We start from the raw sequence: 16,346 nt of genomic DNA, 5'->3' as shown, positions 1-16,346 counted from the left end.
GTCGGATTGAGGGTGTGGGGTACAGCGAAGCAGCAGGGAGAACAGGGCATCTGGGTTGACTGGCACTGGGTGGTCTTAGTGGTCAGTTGCCTTTTCTTCACCCCTCTCCAGCCCTCACCCCAGCTGTCTCAAGTAGTCCCTGGAGGATAGCAAGGCAGGATGCCAGCATGCTGATGCCTCTGCTGCTGTGCAGGGATCGTGCTCTCCCAGGGCCTTGTCCAGCTCAGACACTGCAGCTCAGTTCGGAAGGAAAGACAGAGTGCATTTAATCCCTCCTGTGATACAAGGACCCTGTTTAATGCCAAAAATATAGTGGCTGTGTTTTTAAAGTATTCCTTGAGAGACTACATAATGACAAAAACAGCTACAAATTTAGCAGCAGTAGGAATTTTAAATTAATTTCAATTTTATTAATCTCAGCCACTTCTCCATTCATTTGAAAACTCTAATGTGGGACACATCTGTTTTGTCTGTAAGCAGTGATTAATGTGCACATGGATTCTTGCCCCATCTGAATTAAGTTCCGGGGATCGCGGCCGCAGGTGGGCAGCCACTACTGCCCTGGCAACAGTTACTAACGTGGGGGCGGATGAGATTTTTTACCGTCATGTTCTCAGCTATGACCTGTTTCTCAAACTTCCGTTTTTCTTAAAAAACGAAAGCTAATAATGGAAAATGTGTAGACAGTTCTGGTTAAAGAAAACTGGTACCTTATTACATAGAGTGGAGCTATTCAGATATGTGACCTGAGTATCGGGCAACCTGGCTGTGCTCTGTGCCGCTGGCCGACATTGCCATGAGTCCTGCCTCTCTGTAGGCCACAGGTCTGGAAAGCCTGCACACGGTCCCAAGCGAAGAGGGCCTCTGCTGGAGCTGGATATGGAAAGCTGCAGGGGTTGGCCGTGGACTCACTGAGAACCTGTTTGCTCTGACTTTACGCCTCATTCCAGTCAGACCAGCCACCTGGCTTGCTGGGCCACCACAGGGAGAATGGAAAGATGGGGGCCACCAGCAGCAGCGTTTCTGACAGGTCTCCAACTAAAATCACTCTAAAATTAGTTTTCTCTCCTAAGGCTGACATTTTGGGTGTCTGGAATCTTTCTTTAAACGGCTGCTGCTGGGTAAGTGCACACTGTGGTTCTGGATCCATCAGGTTTCCCAAGTGTCTTCTGTCCCTCGCGCAGATCTGAGGACCGATTGTGACCTAGGAAAAGTGGGACCCGCTTTGCCCTCAGAGGTCCTTCCAGTCTCAAGGAGAGAGAGGGGCAGCCTCACACACGATGCACATGCCGGCTGAGCTGCTGGAGAGTCAGGAACCCTGAAGGCTGGCGCATGTAGTGATGCCGGCTATGCTAGTTTAATGACTGTCACTCTTGAGAGCACAGTGACTGGAAACCCTTGGCACAGTTAGAGTCTACACTGGCAGGAGAGCAGCAGAAGTGGATGCTCATTTGCTGTCTCAATGGGCCGCTTTTCCTCCAGCACCTGAGCTGCTTTTGAAACCCTCTGGGCACTGGCGGCAGGGGAGGAAGGGCTGGGTGGAAGGGACTGAACTGGGTCCCTGCTCCGCCACCTGTCAGCTGCATGGCCCTGCGGCAGATCCTTCCACCTCTCAACCCACATTCCCTTGGTGTAAAGTGGGAATGGGGGATTGGCAAGAGTGTTGAAGAAGAGACAGGAGGTGCAGGAGTAAAGACCTGCGGCTTTATTCTTTCTCCCCCAACACCCCCCAGCCAAAAGGTTTTGGATGGTAGCTCAGCCGACAGGCTTCTTCCCTCTTGTGTGTAGGCACAGGTGGGGCTGGTTCTCCTGGCATCCTGAACCTTACCTGGGGGCAGCTAGCCCTCCAGCTTTTAAAATATATATGTTGACTGATTTTGTTTGACAGTAATTATACATATTCATGGGGTACATAGTGAAGTTTTGATACGTGTCATGTAGAGTGACAAGCTCAGGGTGGTTAGCATCCATCATCAAACATTTATGTTTCATTTTGCTGGGAACATCCAACATATGGATGTCCTGTTTGAAACTATGTAGTATATTATTGTTAACTACAGTGACCCTACAGTGAAACTATGTAGTGTGTTATTGTTGCTACACTTGATCTCAGTCAAAAGGCCGAGAAGCAGTAGTGTGTTATTGTTCACTGCAGTCACCCTACAGTGGTCTAGGTGACCGCAGTGCTGGAACTGACTATCTGGCTGTAATTTTGTATCCTTTAGCAAACCTCTCCAGTCCCTACCTTCTCCCTACCCATCCCAGACTCTGGAACCCTCGGCTTCTTACTGGCAGGTCTGGGCTGACCTGGCTTCCCCGGCCCTGATCTCTGCTTCGACCATCATTGTGTGGTGCTTATGCAGTGCCGGAGAACGACAGGTGTACAGGACAGGTGCCCGAGGCCCAGTGGATCTCAGGACCCTCTTTAAAAAATGTCCAGAGGAAGCTTTAAAAACTTTTAGGTTGATCGTAGATAAAGCAGAAGACACATGGGCATGGTGAATATCTAAAGCCATGTAAAGCAAGGCAGCAGGTGGGTACGGCCTGGAAATTGTATTAGTTTGCTAGGGCTGCCATAACACAGGGCCACAAACTGGGTGGCTTAAGGTAACCAAAATGTATTGTCTCACCGTTCCTGCAGGCTGGACGCCTGAAAGCAAGGTGTCGGCAGGGCTGGCTCCTGAGGGCTATGGGGAGCGTCTGTGCCGGCCTCTCTCAGCTGCTGGTGGCCTCTGGTGTCCTGTGGCTTGTCGATGACAGTCTTTTCCCTGTCTTCACATCATCTTCCCTCCGTATGTGTCTGTCACCGTATCCAGATCTCCAGTGTTTCCTAATAGGGCACCAGTTATATTGGATGAGAGCACACCCTCATAACCATAGCTTACTTGGTCTTCTGTAAAGATTCTATTTGAAGTAAGTTCACACTGAGAGATCCTAGGGGTTAGGACTTCAATGTCTTTTCAGGGGACACAATTCAACCCATTACAGAAATTAAAGGCAATTCACAGAATAAAGTAGAATAATCAATGCATGAAAAGGTGGTCGACTGCACTGCTAACTGTGGAAATGCAAATTAAAACAAGAAGGAGAATGGCAGAAATCCACAGGCGACCAAGGCAGATGTCACTGAGGACACACTTAGCAGTGGTCAGCCATGGCCACCGGAGAGACAGCGAAGTGAATGGCTGCCTTTGGAAGGTTCTGGCCACATCTGTAGAAGTTGAAGGTGGTGTGCTCAACAGCAGCAGCATGACCTGCAGATACTGACCTGAGAGAATGTCAGAAGCCCTGGTCCCCAGCAACAGGAGGCATGTCTGAGGACTTAAAGCACTGTGGGGCCGCCTGCCTTCTTTTCTTTTTTTTAATTTGAGACAGTCTTGCTCTTTCACCCAGGCTGAAGTGCAATAGCTCAATCTCTACTCACTACAACCTCTGCCTCCCAAGTTCAAGCGATTCTCCTGACTCAGCCTCCCAGGTAGCTGGGATTACAGGTGCACACCACCACACCTGGCTAATTTTTATATTTTTACTAGAGAGGGGTTTCGCCGTGTTGGTCAGGCTGGTCTCACACTCCCGACCCCAGGTGATCCTTTTGGGAGCCTTGGGCTTCCAAAGTGCTGGGATTATAGGTATGAGCCAACACGCCTGGCTGGTGGGGCTGTTTTTCTAAGGAAAAACCAAAGAGTGCCCAGGCGCTGGTCTGTAGCGGAACGGGTATGTATGTATGCAGTGGTGTATTCGTGTGAGGAATACCATGGAGCAGGCAAATAACATGGATAAGCCTGGCTTCTGTGTCAGAACATGGGTAGAGTGCCAAGACCACATGAGGGAAAGACACAGTTGTACAACAGGACCTATAGTGTGCTGGCATGCTGGGATGTGAAGCGTGCTGTGGATTACCTCCAGACACACCCAGTGTGGCAAGAGGATGACAGCCAGCCAGGTAGCCAAATCTGCAGCAGAGGATGTCCCTGGGGATGAAGAGAGGAGAATGGGACTGAGGAGGGCCTGGAGGAGGAACCTCATGCGTCTGCATGTTCTGCTGCTTTTGTCCCGACTAGAGGAAAGAAAAGGCCTGAAGCAAATATGAGAGTGCATTTTCATTTGCTACTTCTGAGTGGCGGGTACATTGATCTTTGTATTTTCCTTCCTCCTGGAAAATGGAAAGGCTTTGGAGCCAGTCCAATATATATTGGAATCATTGTATGAGTTTTATAAACTTAGAAAGTTACTTAGCTTCTCTAAAGCTCAGTTTACTTATTTGTAAAATGGGGGTGATGATACTTATTTTGCAGTGGGGCAGTGAATTTAGTAAGGTAAGGTCTAGCATATGATTGGGCATGTTACCTTCAATAAATGAGAGCTGCTGCTGCTAAGAAAGATCATCAACGTAAATCAATGACTTAGAGATTCCCCAACTTTTTTTTTTTTGAGACAGGGTTTCACTCTGTCACCCAGGCTGGAGTACGGTGGTGCAGATCTTGGCTGACTGCAACCTCCACCCCCTGGGCTCAGGTGAGCCTTCACCTCAGCTTCCCGAGTAGCTGGGGCCACAGGTAACATGATACCACACCTGGATAATGTTTGTATTTTTAGTAGAGACGGGGTTTTGCCATGTTGCCCAGGCTGGTCTCAAACTCCTGGGCTAAAGCCATCTTCCGGTCTCGGCCTTCCAAAGTGCTGGGATTACAGGCGTGAGCCGCTGTCCCCGGCCAATACGCATCTCACGCTGGGACCGCAGGCCACCGCTGTCTCGAGATATGTGAAGCAAATGAGTTCTGTGTCGCCTGGTCCATGGAGTTGATTTCTGAAATATGAACCAGCAAAAAGAGGGACACTACCTCTGTGGGGAGTGTTTTGTTTTTATTTTCTGAGACAGGTCTCACCCTCTGCCCAAGCTGGAGTGCAGTGGCTCCATCATGGTTCACTCTGCCTTAACTTCCCAGCTCCAGCCATCCTCCCGAGTGTCTGGGATTACAGGTCCTGCCACGATGCCCAGCTCATTTTTGTATTTTTTGTAGAGACTGATTTTGCCATGTTGCCCAGGCTGGTCTCGAACTTCTGGGCTCAAGAAATCCACCTGCCTTGGCCTCTCAAAGTACTGGGATTACAGGTGTGAGTCCTTGCACCTGGCCCCTTTGTGCGGAGTGAACGAGGGAAACATTATGTGGACGAATGGTTGCGGCAGTGATGTGATCAGCTGACTGGTGACATTCACACACAGGTTTGATTCCCTTGATATTCTGGTGGCTTTTTCTCAATTATTAAGCAGTCTTAAGTGATGGCAGTAGTTGGCTGACGCGTAAAGGCAGAGACAGTCTCTGCCCTGTGTCCCTGCTGGTGAGGATGGGCCTATTGTTGAAGCCAGCAGTCTCAAGGTCATCTCTGTCTTTGGGACAGTCCGAATGCTGGTGTTTCCTAGCTTTTTCCTGCCCACGACACACTTTTTGCCATTTGTACCTAGGAGGGTGTCTGCCTCAGCCGCCGCCACCTCTGCAAACGTCATCTTCACCCAGGCCTTCCTTTGCAACCACCATCCCCACTTCCCAGCTAAAATTGGCACAGAAGAGTGACACGGCTTGACCAGGATGTCTTGGACACACACCCAAGTGCCTTATTGCCTTCTGGGAAGCAGTGAATTCTCCCCCTCACAAGAGGAGAGAAGCCACAGTGATGAGTTCATTCCTTTGCATGTGTTGTGGGGCACTTTGGATGACCTTGGGGACATTTAGAAGTGGGGAGCAGGCCGGGAGGACAGCAGAAGCTGGAGAAAGGAACTGAAGGGAGAAAATGTCTAACCACTGTTTATCCCCAAGATTTAAATGTTCCTTAAATTCTGCTTTTCAGAGAAAAGTCTTTTCCACCAGTCATTTTCTCCGAAATGTCCTTAACTCCCTTGTCATTTGCCACAAATACTGTTAACTGGACTCACACATGACATGTGTACCTTAATGATTCATTTATTTGGTGGACAGTGGTCACCTGTGCTGAGCTGAGACTAGGGTGTGGGGGCTGCAGTGTCGGCTCCCCCAGGAGTGCACGGTTCAGCCAGGGGCTGGGGTCCCCTGGGAGCTGTGCGGCAGGAGTTTACTGATTGAGAAAGTAGCACGGCGGGACTGTCTGGGGACAGGCTTTGGCAGCAGGCATCTCCGAACTGCTGCTTTCCTGCGTCTCTGGAGTTGCCTGGGAAGCCGGGTAGAAATGGAGCTGGTGGCTCAGGAAGGCATCCTGGAAACTTGGGGCGGAGCTGGGAGGTGTTGGAGAGTCTCTGGGTGGCCTGGTGTGAGGACCCTGAGTGACTGATGCCACAGGGCTGATGTCTGTGGTAGGCAGCATGTGTAGGCAAAGCCTTCATCTTCTCCATCCTGGCCGTCTCTCTGTAGAACTGGGATGGTACTGACCTGCCTTGTTCACATCAGAAACCCCAGGGGGTACCAGGTAAAGGTTGGGAGGAAGTTCTTGCCTTTTTTTTTTTTTTGAGATGGAGTCTCACTCTGTCGCCCAGGCTAGAGTGCAGTGATGCCATCTCGGCTCACTGCAACCTCCGCCTCCCTGGTTCAAGCGATTCTCGTGCCTCAGCCTCCTGAGTAGCTAGGACTACAGGCACATGCCACCAAGCCCAGCTAATTTTTTTGTATGTTTAGTAGAGACAGGGTTTCACCATCTTGGCCAGGGTGGTCTTGAACTCCTAACCTTGTGATCCACCTGCCTAGGCCTCCCAAGTGCTGGGATTACAGGCCTGAGCCACCACGCCCAGCCAGGAGGAAGTTCTTTCTATATTATTCATTTAAAATGTTATTATTTTAAAAATTGTGGGAAATTAGCATAGCACACAGCTGACCACCTTAACCAGGTTTAAGTGCACTGTTCAGTGGCATTAAGTCTGTTTTGGAGGAAGCTTTTTAAGATTAAAGATGTGCTAGCAACCTTATTTAAAGACAGGGTCTCGCTCTGTTACCCAGGCTAAAGTGCAGTGGCGTGATCATGGCTCACTGAAGCCTCTACTTCCTGGGCCCAAGCGATCCTCCCACCTCAGCCTCCAGGTAGCTGGGAACACAGGTGCATACCACCATGCCCAGCCAGCAACCTCATGATGATGTACCATGTTAGCGTCTGGCTGTCTTGTCAGTTCTCAGAGCTCAGATTCTCCTGTAACTGCTGTGGGGAGAGGGAGAGGAGGAAAGGGCTGGAGACGGTGCTGTGTGCCGCCCCTGCCTCCCACCTCCCCGTTCCCTCTTCCTTTGAATCTCCACCTAGACTCTGGTGCTTGGGGGATGTCACCGCATAGCCTTCAGTCTTCTCCTGCCAAGTGAGGCCTGGCATGGGGACAGGTTGCTCTGCCACCTCAGGGTGTTGTTTTATGGGAGGCCTGGGCCAGAGGCTGGCCTGGGTCTCACCTCTTTCACCGGGTGGGAGCCCCTGCCCTGCCATGGTGCCCAGGGGCCTTCGGGGACCCCAGAATATATCCTCAAAATGTCCTGTGCCTATACCTCCTTTTCAGCCAGAAGAACTCAGATCAGTGTAGCTCATGGCGGTTCATGGTGAATGCAGCTCAGGGCAGGCTCAGAGCGCCAGGTGATGGGGCTAAGTGGGCTGAGCAGCCCGGAGCGTGTTTGTTGAAGGGTAGGAAACTCATGTTAATGAGTATCAAACAGATGAAGAACACTTTTCACATGATGGATTCTTTCATTGCTACTGCTTAGAATCTGGTTAACTTTTCCCCAAATGCTGTAGACGTTCTTGGCTTCTCAGCTTGGAGAGCAGGTGGCCTTCAGTCCTCAGAAAACTCTGTCCTGGATGATAGTGTTGGAGGCTTCTCTCTCCCTCCTTCCTCTTTCCATCTTTCTCTCCGAGGCAGCGGCAGTGGAAGTGCCCACCTAGGATGGGCGTGAGGCCCGGGGCAGGGCTGGGTGCCGTGCAGCCTCAGCAGCTCCGATGGGCCTGCTGCAGAGCCACTCAGAATCCTTTGGGTGCTCGCGGTTGTGCTCTCCCAGGCACAGTCCTGACCAGGAGTGGAGGGGACCCTCATCTCCCGGGCAGGATGCATGTGGTTTTCTGCCATCCCCGAGAGCATGTGACGCCTGGGAAGCAGTGGCCTGGAGGTGATTCACCCGGGGGAGTGGGGCCTAGAAAACAATGTCTGTCTTGAAGCTCCGGGAACCAGGAAAATGAGCTGGAAATGTGAGTAATGTATAATTTTACTAAAATTAACCAGCCAGTTCTCTGGGCCTTGTCTCGCTGTGTTTTCTGCGTCTTTGTCTGACTGTGGTGCCCACTGCAGTGTGTCCCATGGACTGTCTTTCTGGTTAGTGTGCCTGGAAGTCCCCTTCTCCCCACTGCCTTGCGTAGGGTGGGCGCACAGCGGGGCCGTGGGAGCACAGATTTAGGTGCAGGCTGCCCAATCCTCACCTCCGCCCTGGCAGCTGGTGGCCCTGGCATCCCTCTCCTCTGTGATGTAGTCTCATAGTCATGCTTGGATTTCCTGAGGTGCAGCTGAGTCATCCATGTGACGGTGCTGTGCCCCAGGACGTAAGGTGCGAGGGGTGGGCAACGCCTTATGTACCACGACCTTGGTTTTGGCTGTGGACAGACACTGCCTGAGCTTCAGGCTGCTCCTCCTTACCACCTGGGGGTGTCTTCATCCTTGGACTTCTCCAGCCCTGTGCCGGCTCCCATGGCGGCGCCACCTCGCCTGGAGCTGGGGAGCTGCAGCTCCTCCCAGGCCCTTCTGTCCCTGCTAGATTGTAGGCCCATGAGAAGGCAGGGCTGTGGCTTCCTTTCCGTAAACTCCACAGAGGAAGGATGCAGCTAGCACTGGTTGAATAAACAGAAGTCTAAATTGAGAGACAGGCTGTGTCTGAGGCGCTCATGAATCCATGACCTGAGCCCCCAGGTCTGTGCTCTTCATGAGGTAGCCCAGGGAAGCATCAGCAGGGAAGACGTTCACTCATGTTAAAAAAGAAATTGTATCTTTATCTGAATTTAGAAGGGAGCGGGATGCTGAACGTGAGTGTGTGTGGTGACACTGATGAATTGAGTGTTCAGGAACCAAAGCCCTGTTTAGGTAGAAGCCAGAGGATCTCAGGCCTGCTTGTCTGTTCAGTGGAAGGTTCTTCAGTGACGTCTGGGATCGTAACCCTTGAGGCATTCATTGCAGAAACCTGTGCTGTCTTCTGAATCGCCACAGACAGATGACATTATGGACAGGCTGGTTTCAGTATAAACTTTATTATTATTATTTTTTTAATGTTTGGAAAATTGCCAGGGTGTGTGTGGCACAGGTGGAACCTACTGTCTAGACTCTGGCCAGAACGTTGTCTTCCGTGTTTGTCTTAATGGGCTGAACGTTTATTCCCTAATTGCTTTTAAGACATTTTGTGTCATCAGCCAGAGAATAAAAGGGAAAAAAAAAAACTGCGTAAAGGAATGCTGGGTCCTGTCCAGCTACGCACCCTATAATCAGTACACGCGGCTTAGGACTGCTGGGGTTCTCGTAGCACTCACTGCTGGTTGCAGTGCGCGCCATGATTGTTTTCATTTGTGGTGCTGTTCGTCCCTCATTTAGAGCCCTGTGGGTGGATCTTACTATGACCACATGGTTGCATGAGGACGCTGAGGCTCGGAATGCCTCAGGGGCACTAAGTGGCAAGCTGAGTGTGTGCCCCTGCTAGAGATGGCACAGTGACATCATGACGTCACAGCCGAGGCTGCACTCAGGCCCTCTCGTGCTTCTGCTGAGCCCTTAACAGCTCACCAATTGGGCTGCAGAGTCCATCTGAAGGCTTGGACATGCTTCCAGTTGAGTCCTCAGCCCTCCAGCTCTCCACCACTCTGCCCATCCACAGTTCCCCTCCATAATACCTGCCTTTCTTATCCCGTCACCCATGTGCAGTTTCTCTTCATTCACTCACTAAGTCACTCTGCACCGAAGGCAGCAAGGGTAATGAGATAGGTGGGACTCAGCTAGCACCCTCGGAGGCTCCTGCATGTGGGGAGGGGCGGGTGCCTAGATGAAGAGACCATTGACGGTGGGTGATGGGTTCTATATTCAAGGTTTGCACGGGGCGCTTCGGGATTCAGAACACTGCAGCTGTGGTTGGTAGTGCAGGACCAGGGAGGAGGGAGGCTGGAGCAGCACCACATGTACACAGCCACAGAGGCATAGAGTGGCTGTGTCTTATTTGAGCAATGGCATATAGACGGTTGGAACTATGGAGCACAACATTTGGAGGTGTGGAGCCAGAAGTGAGGATGGGAAGGTGGCCAGGGCCAGAGGCCACCATAGCCAGTGCTGAGCTGCTAAAAACGTTTACTAAGGACTGGATGTGGTTGGATTTGCCTTATAAAGAGGCTGCTCTGGAATGGATATAAGCAAAGCAGAAAATCTGAATAAGGCTGGTAGTTGTCTCATTGTCAATAGCCTGGTTGTGATATTGTACTGTATTTTACAAGACATCACCATCGGGGGAGTCAGGGTCAAGGGTGCATGGGATGGTCCATGTTGTTTCTTACAACTGCAAGTTAATCTACAATATTAGAAAGGTATGACTGTCACATGCGTGCGTGCGTGCGTGTGTGTGTGTGTGTGTGTGTGTGTGTGTGTGTGACATATTCAGCCAGTCCGGGAGCGGGGCTGTGGCTGTTCTTCACCAGGGCAAGCTCAAGCTTTTCTGCTGAAGACAGGTGACTGCCTGCAGACTCTGAAAATACTTTGTTCCTTAAAGAAAATTCACTGAAATCATGATTCACACATTTTTCTCGAAAGACCAGCTTATTATGGAAAAAGATTACTCTGTCAGTGGAGGACGTGGTGGATTCAAGGGGCAAGACCCAAGGCAGAGGGAATTGTAGGACCCCTAAAATCTGTGGCATCAGAGCAGATGCTGCCACGGTTCGGCTAGCAGCCTAAGCTGGTTGTTCACCCGTCTGAGTCTCGGGGTTCTCATCTGGAAAGGGGGAGGTGGTGGCATTGCCTGCTTAGTGCTGTTGGGAAGATGGGTGAAGCAGGGAAGATGGAATAAAGTGGGGAGGATGGACCAGGGCTGGCTGTGCCTTACTTGTGTGGGGGGGTCAGTGTCTAATAGACAAAACACATCACAACACCTTCAGACTAACACATCGGATGGAGGCAGTGCCTACTGTCTCACCTGGATTCCATGTGGCATCGCCTGAGTGCTCAGCACATGCCCGGGGCTAGTGATGGACCTTCTGGAAGCAGGTCACTCTTGCTGGTGGGTCCTGGACGGGAGAGCTGTGCACTGGCTCTCCCTGTTCTCCTGACCCGGAGAGTAGCGTACCAGGAGCACCAGGGCAGACGCTGCCACGTGTTGGCCAGCAGCCTGAGCTGGTTATTCCACCAGTCTGACTTCTCGGGGTTCTCATCTGGAAAGCAGGTGATGATGGCATTGCCTGCTTAGTGCCGTTGGGAAGATGGGTAAGCAGTACCACGGAGGCTTAGAACAGGGCCTGGCGTGTAGGGTGCAGCTGGTGACTGGATCGTCAGTGTCTCCGTCCTGTCTAAATGGCAGGTCCTTATCAAACCAGCTTGGCCTCCAGCTCTCCATGCTCCAAGGGAGTGGAGATTATTATAGAATTATAGAATTATTATAGAAGTGAACAGAGAGTTGGGGGCTCCATCTTCTGTGGAGCTGGCTTTGGGCTCCATTGGCAGCAGCCCTCCCGGCACCCAAAGGCTTTGGTGTTGGGCTGACCGGGGCTGGCAGCCGGCTCTTCACTGTGCTCCCGGACCATGCAACCTGAGCTTCAGGGTAAAAAAAACAAGTGACATGGAGGGCCTGGCACACAGACACTCTCCCTTTTGCCTTTCAGAAAATTGCCAGGGATTCTCCTCTGAACGTTCATTCCTCTTTTTCAGGAACAAGACTGCCAATGGAGACTGCCGCAAAGACCCACGGGAGCGGAGCCGCAGCCCCATCGAGCGCGCCGTGGCTCCTACTGTGAGCCTGCACGGCAGCCACCTGTACACGTCCCTCCCCAGCCTTGGCCTGGAGCAGCCCCTCGCACTGACCAAGAACAGCCTGGATGCTGGCAGGCAGGCCGGCCTCTCACCCACACTGACCCCAGGGGAGCGGCAGCAGGTGGGCCTCTGTCCGGGAGGGTGGCTGGGGGAGTCCAGGGGCCTGGGGACTAAGCTGCATGGAGAGTCCCGAGCAGAGGACCCCAAGGGCAGTATGAGGGATGCCACCCTTAGCTTCTGTTATGCACTTAGGACAATGGACAGCAGAACAGGAGTCCTCCTCTTCTCCTTTTACTTCCTACCCAGACCTGCCCGGGCCCTTCTTAGCACTCACGGCCTCGGACAAGGTCAGTGTCCCTGGGGCTTCATCTCTTTCCTTCCACAGTACAGGTGGTGCACGGAGGTGTTTTCACCGCAGTCTTCTGTGGCAGGCCTGTTTTTCTTAGGGTCAGTGTACTCATCCTCATGGGAGTCCTATGTTTCTCCATTAGAAGGTCACTCGGATGAAGGGAATTGTCAGGTTGCTTTCTTTGCCTTGAGCTGAGGTCCTGCACAGTTGATGCTAACAGGGTTGTGAGCCCATGCCGGTCAGAAGCCTATGATTGGCACATACGGATTTTTTTTTCTATTGAAGGAACATAGGGAATTAAATGATGACTTAGTAGACACAGTTTGCTTGGTGGAAACCAATCTTTTTAAAATTGGGGTTCCTGGGGAAATGTATAGGAGGCAGCAGGCTCCGAACCCTGCCTGAGCTCTCTGAACCCCCTGGGCCTGCGACCTAATAGGTCCTTAGTCAGTAATCAGCATTTTCTTAAGGCTGACAGAGAGGATGGTGCTGTGCCCCAAGGGAGTGCCTGCAGCTCTGTGCATTCAGCTGTGAGGGCCTCTGTGTCCCTGCAGCACCCCCAGGGCTTCCCTCTGAGCAGGGATCTGTTACAACTGTGGGTGGGGAGGCCCTGGGAGTTGAGAGGTGGTTCTAGTGCTTGGGAATCCCAGTGAAGCTGAGAACAGTTGCCCATCCTGCCTTGGAGCCTGACATGGTAATCCTGCTTTTTCAATTCATTCATTTAACAAAATGGCATAGACCCTATTGTGTGCTGGGGGTACCAGAAGCCTGTCAAGCAAGATGCATTCTTTGTTCCCAGCACATTCCGTTTTAGTCTGCAGGAGAGACCACTGATGTGTCTGATGGAACCTGGGGCCGAGTTACCATTGCTTTTCATTTCAGTGTTTTATCAGCCCTCTGTGGAGTGGAGCTCTGGGCAGCCAGAGGTGTGTGTAGACACTGTCACAGCCACAGGGAGCTCCCAGTCTAGCTGGGAAAATGGATGTGAGGAGAGAGGATTGTGCTCCTGGGCAGCAGCAGGGGCCAGAGCAGAGGTGTGTGGGCAGTGGGACCCACAGGCCCGCTCACTGCACCTGGGGTGGGCAGTGGACATGCTTTCTGCTTTGTGAAGCTCAACAGGTATTGTAATGATGCCACAAGCCATGGCCTGGATCATGCAGGTGGAACTTGGCTCTCCGGCCATTGCCACTGCTGTTGGGAAGTCTCTGAAGGACAGGGGTTTGGAGGGGAGGATTCAGCTGTAATCTCAGAGCACCCACGTCCAGCCTCTGGGCCTTGGTGCCCTGTGCGCTGTCTCGGCTGCAGGGTCAGGGTGGCCCTCGGCGGGCTTAGTGTTTTCTCGGATGACCCTGGCTCTGGAAGCCTCTTGAGAATCTTGCCCTTGGTTTTCGGTCACCGTTGCTTTGCAGAAGCTGAACTGCTGGACAGAGCAGCCTGGTTATCTTTACCCTGTCTCTCCTTCTCCTCAACCTGGAGTGGGCCTGGCTGCCCACAGCACATGTGGCAAGGGCCCCTCCTCATGCCTCAGGGCTCCTGAGCAGCTTTCCTAGGAGGGAGAACCTTGACTCCCCAGCTGTGTCCTTGCAGGATCCTGGCTTGGACTGAGGACAGAGCCAGAACCCCAAGCTGCCTGTTTTCCTGGGAAGGGCACAGTGGGCCCAACCAGAGCTGTCATTTTAGGCTGGGGTTGATGGGGAAGAGGGGGTCAATCCTGCCCTCCTTGGCTGCTGTCAGTGCATCATTCATGTTGTGACCATTTGTGGGGCTCCTTCCTGCCGCAGCATGGTGGGGCCGGGGCCACACACTCCAACCCAAGCTGGGCTTGGGCGCCCTGCTGACACCAAGCAGCCGCATTGCCTGTGCTGCAGCAGCTCCAAGACCCTTTGCCGGGAGTCTGTTGGGTGTCATTCTGCAGCTCAGAGCCAGAGAAGTGGCGGTGGGGAGAGGGCTTCCTGTGGTGACAGCAAAGCTCTGTGTCCACAGCAGGGCAAAACGCATGCTATAGCCCTGTGGGGTGCACATGGAAGCCTTCTTATGTGCAGTGGAAACTGTGACTCAGATCTCTGGGAACCGGGACAGGACAGCACTTTGGGAGGCCGAGGTGGGCGGATCATTTAAGGTCAGGAGTTCAAGACCAGCCTGACCAGCATGGTGAAACCTCTTCTCTACTAAAAGTACAAAAATTAGCCAGGTGTTGTGGTGGGCACCTGTAATCCCAGTGACTCGGGAGGCTGACAGGAGAATCGATTGAACCTGGGAGGCAGAGGATGCAGTAAGCCAAGATCGCCACCATTGCACTCTAGCCTGGGTAACAGAGTCAGACCCTGTCTCAAAAAAAAGCTTCACACAGCAAGCCTCGGGGGTTGCTTTCAGATAGGAAAGGTGGGACCTCTCTCCTGCAGGGTAGCCTCTGAAGACAGTGAAGGTGGGTGGGGCAGTGGCTGAAGGGGTTAGAACAGGGCTTATCCCGACCCTGCCACAAATCTGCAACATAACTTCCAGCAGGGTGTTTCTGGCCTTCATTTTCCCCATCTGGAAAATACTGGTGTGGGGGAGGGGGGTCTCAAGATGTCATAAACGCTCACCGTCTGGAGGCCTGGGGCCTGTTCTAGGTGGTCGAGTCCCAGCCTGCACTCAACCACAGAGGCAGAGGCAAGATGGCTGACTCCACGTGGGAAGGGGTGGCAGTGGAGCCACTCCCAGGAGAACTCATGGGCCACCCTGTGGCCTGGGTTGTGGGAGGAGGAGAGGATGCCCAGGCACTGAGCATCTTCACATCTGCAGGTGACAGGTTAAGGAGATTTACCCAGTTCAGGTCAGCAGGTGCCCTGAAGGTACCCCGATACCAGTCAGCCAGGCTGCCCTGCTGGTCCCTTGCCAGAGAGGGGGCACAGTCTCTTTTGAAGTGGCCTTTCCTGCCTTGGGATAGACTGACGTAAAGGCTGGACAGTGAGCTCACTTCATCTTCCTTGATTTGCCCTCCCCCACTTGAAACGTCTCCCCAGTTCCCCACATTTGCATGGGTCAGGACATGCTTGCTGCAAAGAACAAGCCAGCTGAGCACAAAAGGAAGGAAGTTTTACTGGGAGGACCCTAGGGTGTCTTCCGGAGCCCAAGGTCATGGGTACAGCTGGGCTCAGGAAGAGCCTGGCCATCCCACTGAGAGCTGGACAGGGGCAGGGCCCTCCTTCCTCCCGGCTCTGTTCGTGTCCAGGTCTTGGTGGGCATCCTGCTCTCTTGATGCTGCTTGCCCTGTGGTCAGCCCGGTGTGAAATCTGCTGAGGCCTCATCTCGGTCTCCAACCCCTTTTCCCACCCTGTCTGCTCAGCACCGTGAAGGCCCTCACCTGAGGCACGGTTCACAGGCAGAGCGTGGACATTCAGCCCAGCTCCACCTGCCCGGGTTCTCTGCACCGCCACCAGTGCACACCACAGAGGGCCTATGACCTCTGGGCAGCTCTGTCCTGCTGCTAAAGTGTTGCGCTACTAAAAAACCCTGAATGTTTGGTTTGTCTGCTGCTGCTAAGCCGCATCTCCCCCCACCCTGGCTTGTGTAATTTTTTGTTAGACTTAAGCACAGACCCTTATGTTTAATCCCAGTTCATCCTTGTAGATCCACATTTTCATCCTAGAATCCATTTTCATCATTCCCATTAACTGCCATCTCAAGGAGAACTGGCATGCAAGCCTTTTGTGTCTTTATACCAGCTACTGCTCTGACTTTAATGGAAAGGGCTAGCTGGGGAGGACAAGGCCTGGCGTCCCTCTGGCTGACACTGCTGTCACCATTGGTCACTGTGGGGTGATTTCAACCAACTCCTCGCTGGCCGTCCTAGAACTTAGCCCACATATTCCTCTGCCTTGTCCTCGGCTGGTATCGGGAAATACCTTTCCTGGGGGAACCTGAGGAAGCTGTTGAGTTCATAAGTATTTTCTGCCCCAGATTCTGCACCAAGGCTGGGGGTCTAGACATACTACCTAGTGTGCATGGTCTTATGGGAGCACCTGGACAGACTGATGC

At 52.5% G+C, this 16,346-nt stretch overlaps 1 protein-coding gene across 9 annotated transcripts in view; it reads left to right on the top strand.

Moving 5' to 3' along the window:
* VGLL4 (vestigial like family member 4) overlaps positions 1 to 16,346 on the top strand; it is a 166,085-nt gene that overhangs the window by 145,795 nt on the left and 3,944 nt on the right. For all 9 annotated transcript variants that reach the window (XM_032262232.1, XM_032262236.1, XM_032262231.1 and 6 more), the window contains one exon: positions 11,876 to 12,098. In XM_032262232.1, the coding sequence (XP_032118123.1) occupies positions 11,876 to 12,098 (223 nt within the window). The remainder of the gene's footprint in view (positions 1 to 11,875; positions 12,099 to 16,346) is intronic.

Source organism: Sapajus apella, unplaced genomic scaffold (genome assembly GCF_009761245.1).
Source record: "Sapajus apella isolate SASKATOON/1434 unplaced genomic scaffold, GSC_monkey_1.0 scaffold128, whole genome shotgun sequence".
In the NCBI taxonomy this organism is placed as follows: Eukaryota; Metazoa; Chordata; class Mammalia; order Primates; family Cebidae; genus Sapajus; species Sapajus apella.
The sequence above is the reverse complement of the archived record's forward strand: the minus strand, read 5'-3'. Positions and strand labels throughout refer to the sequence as shown.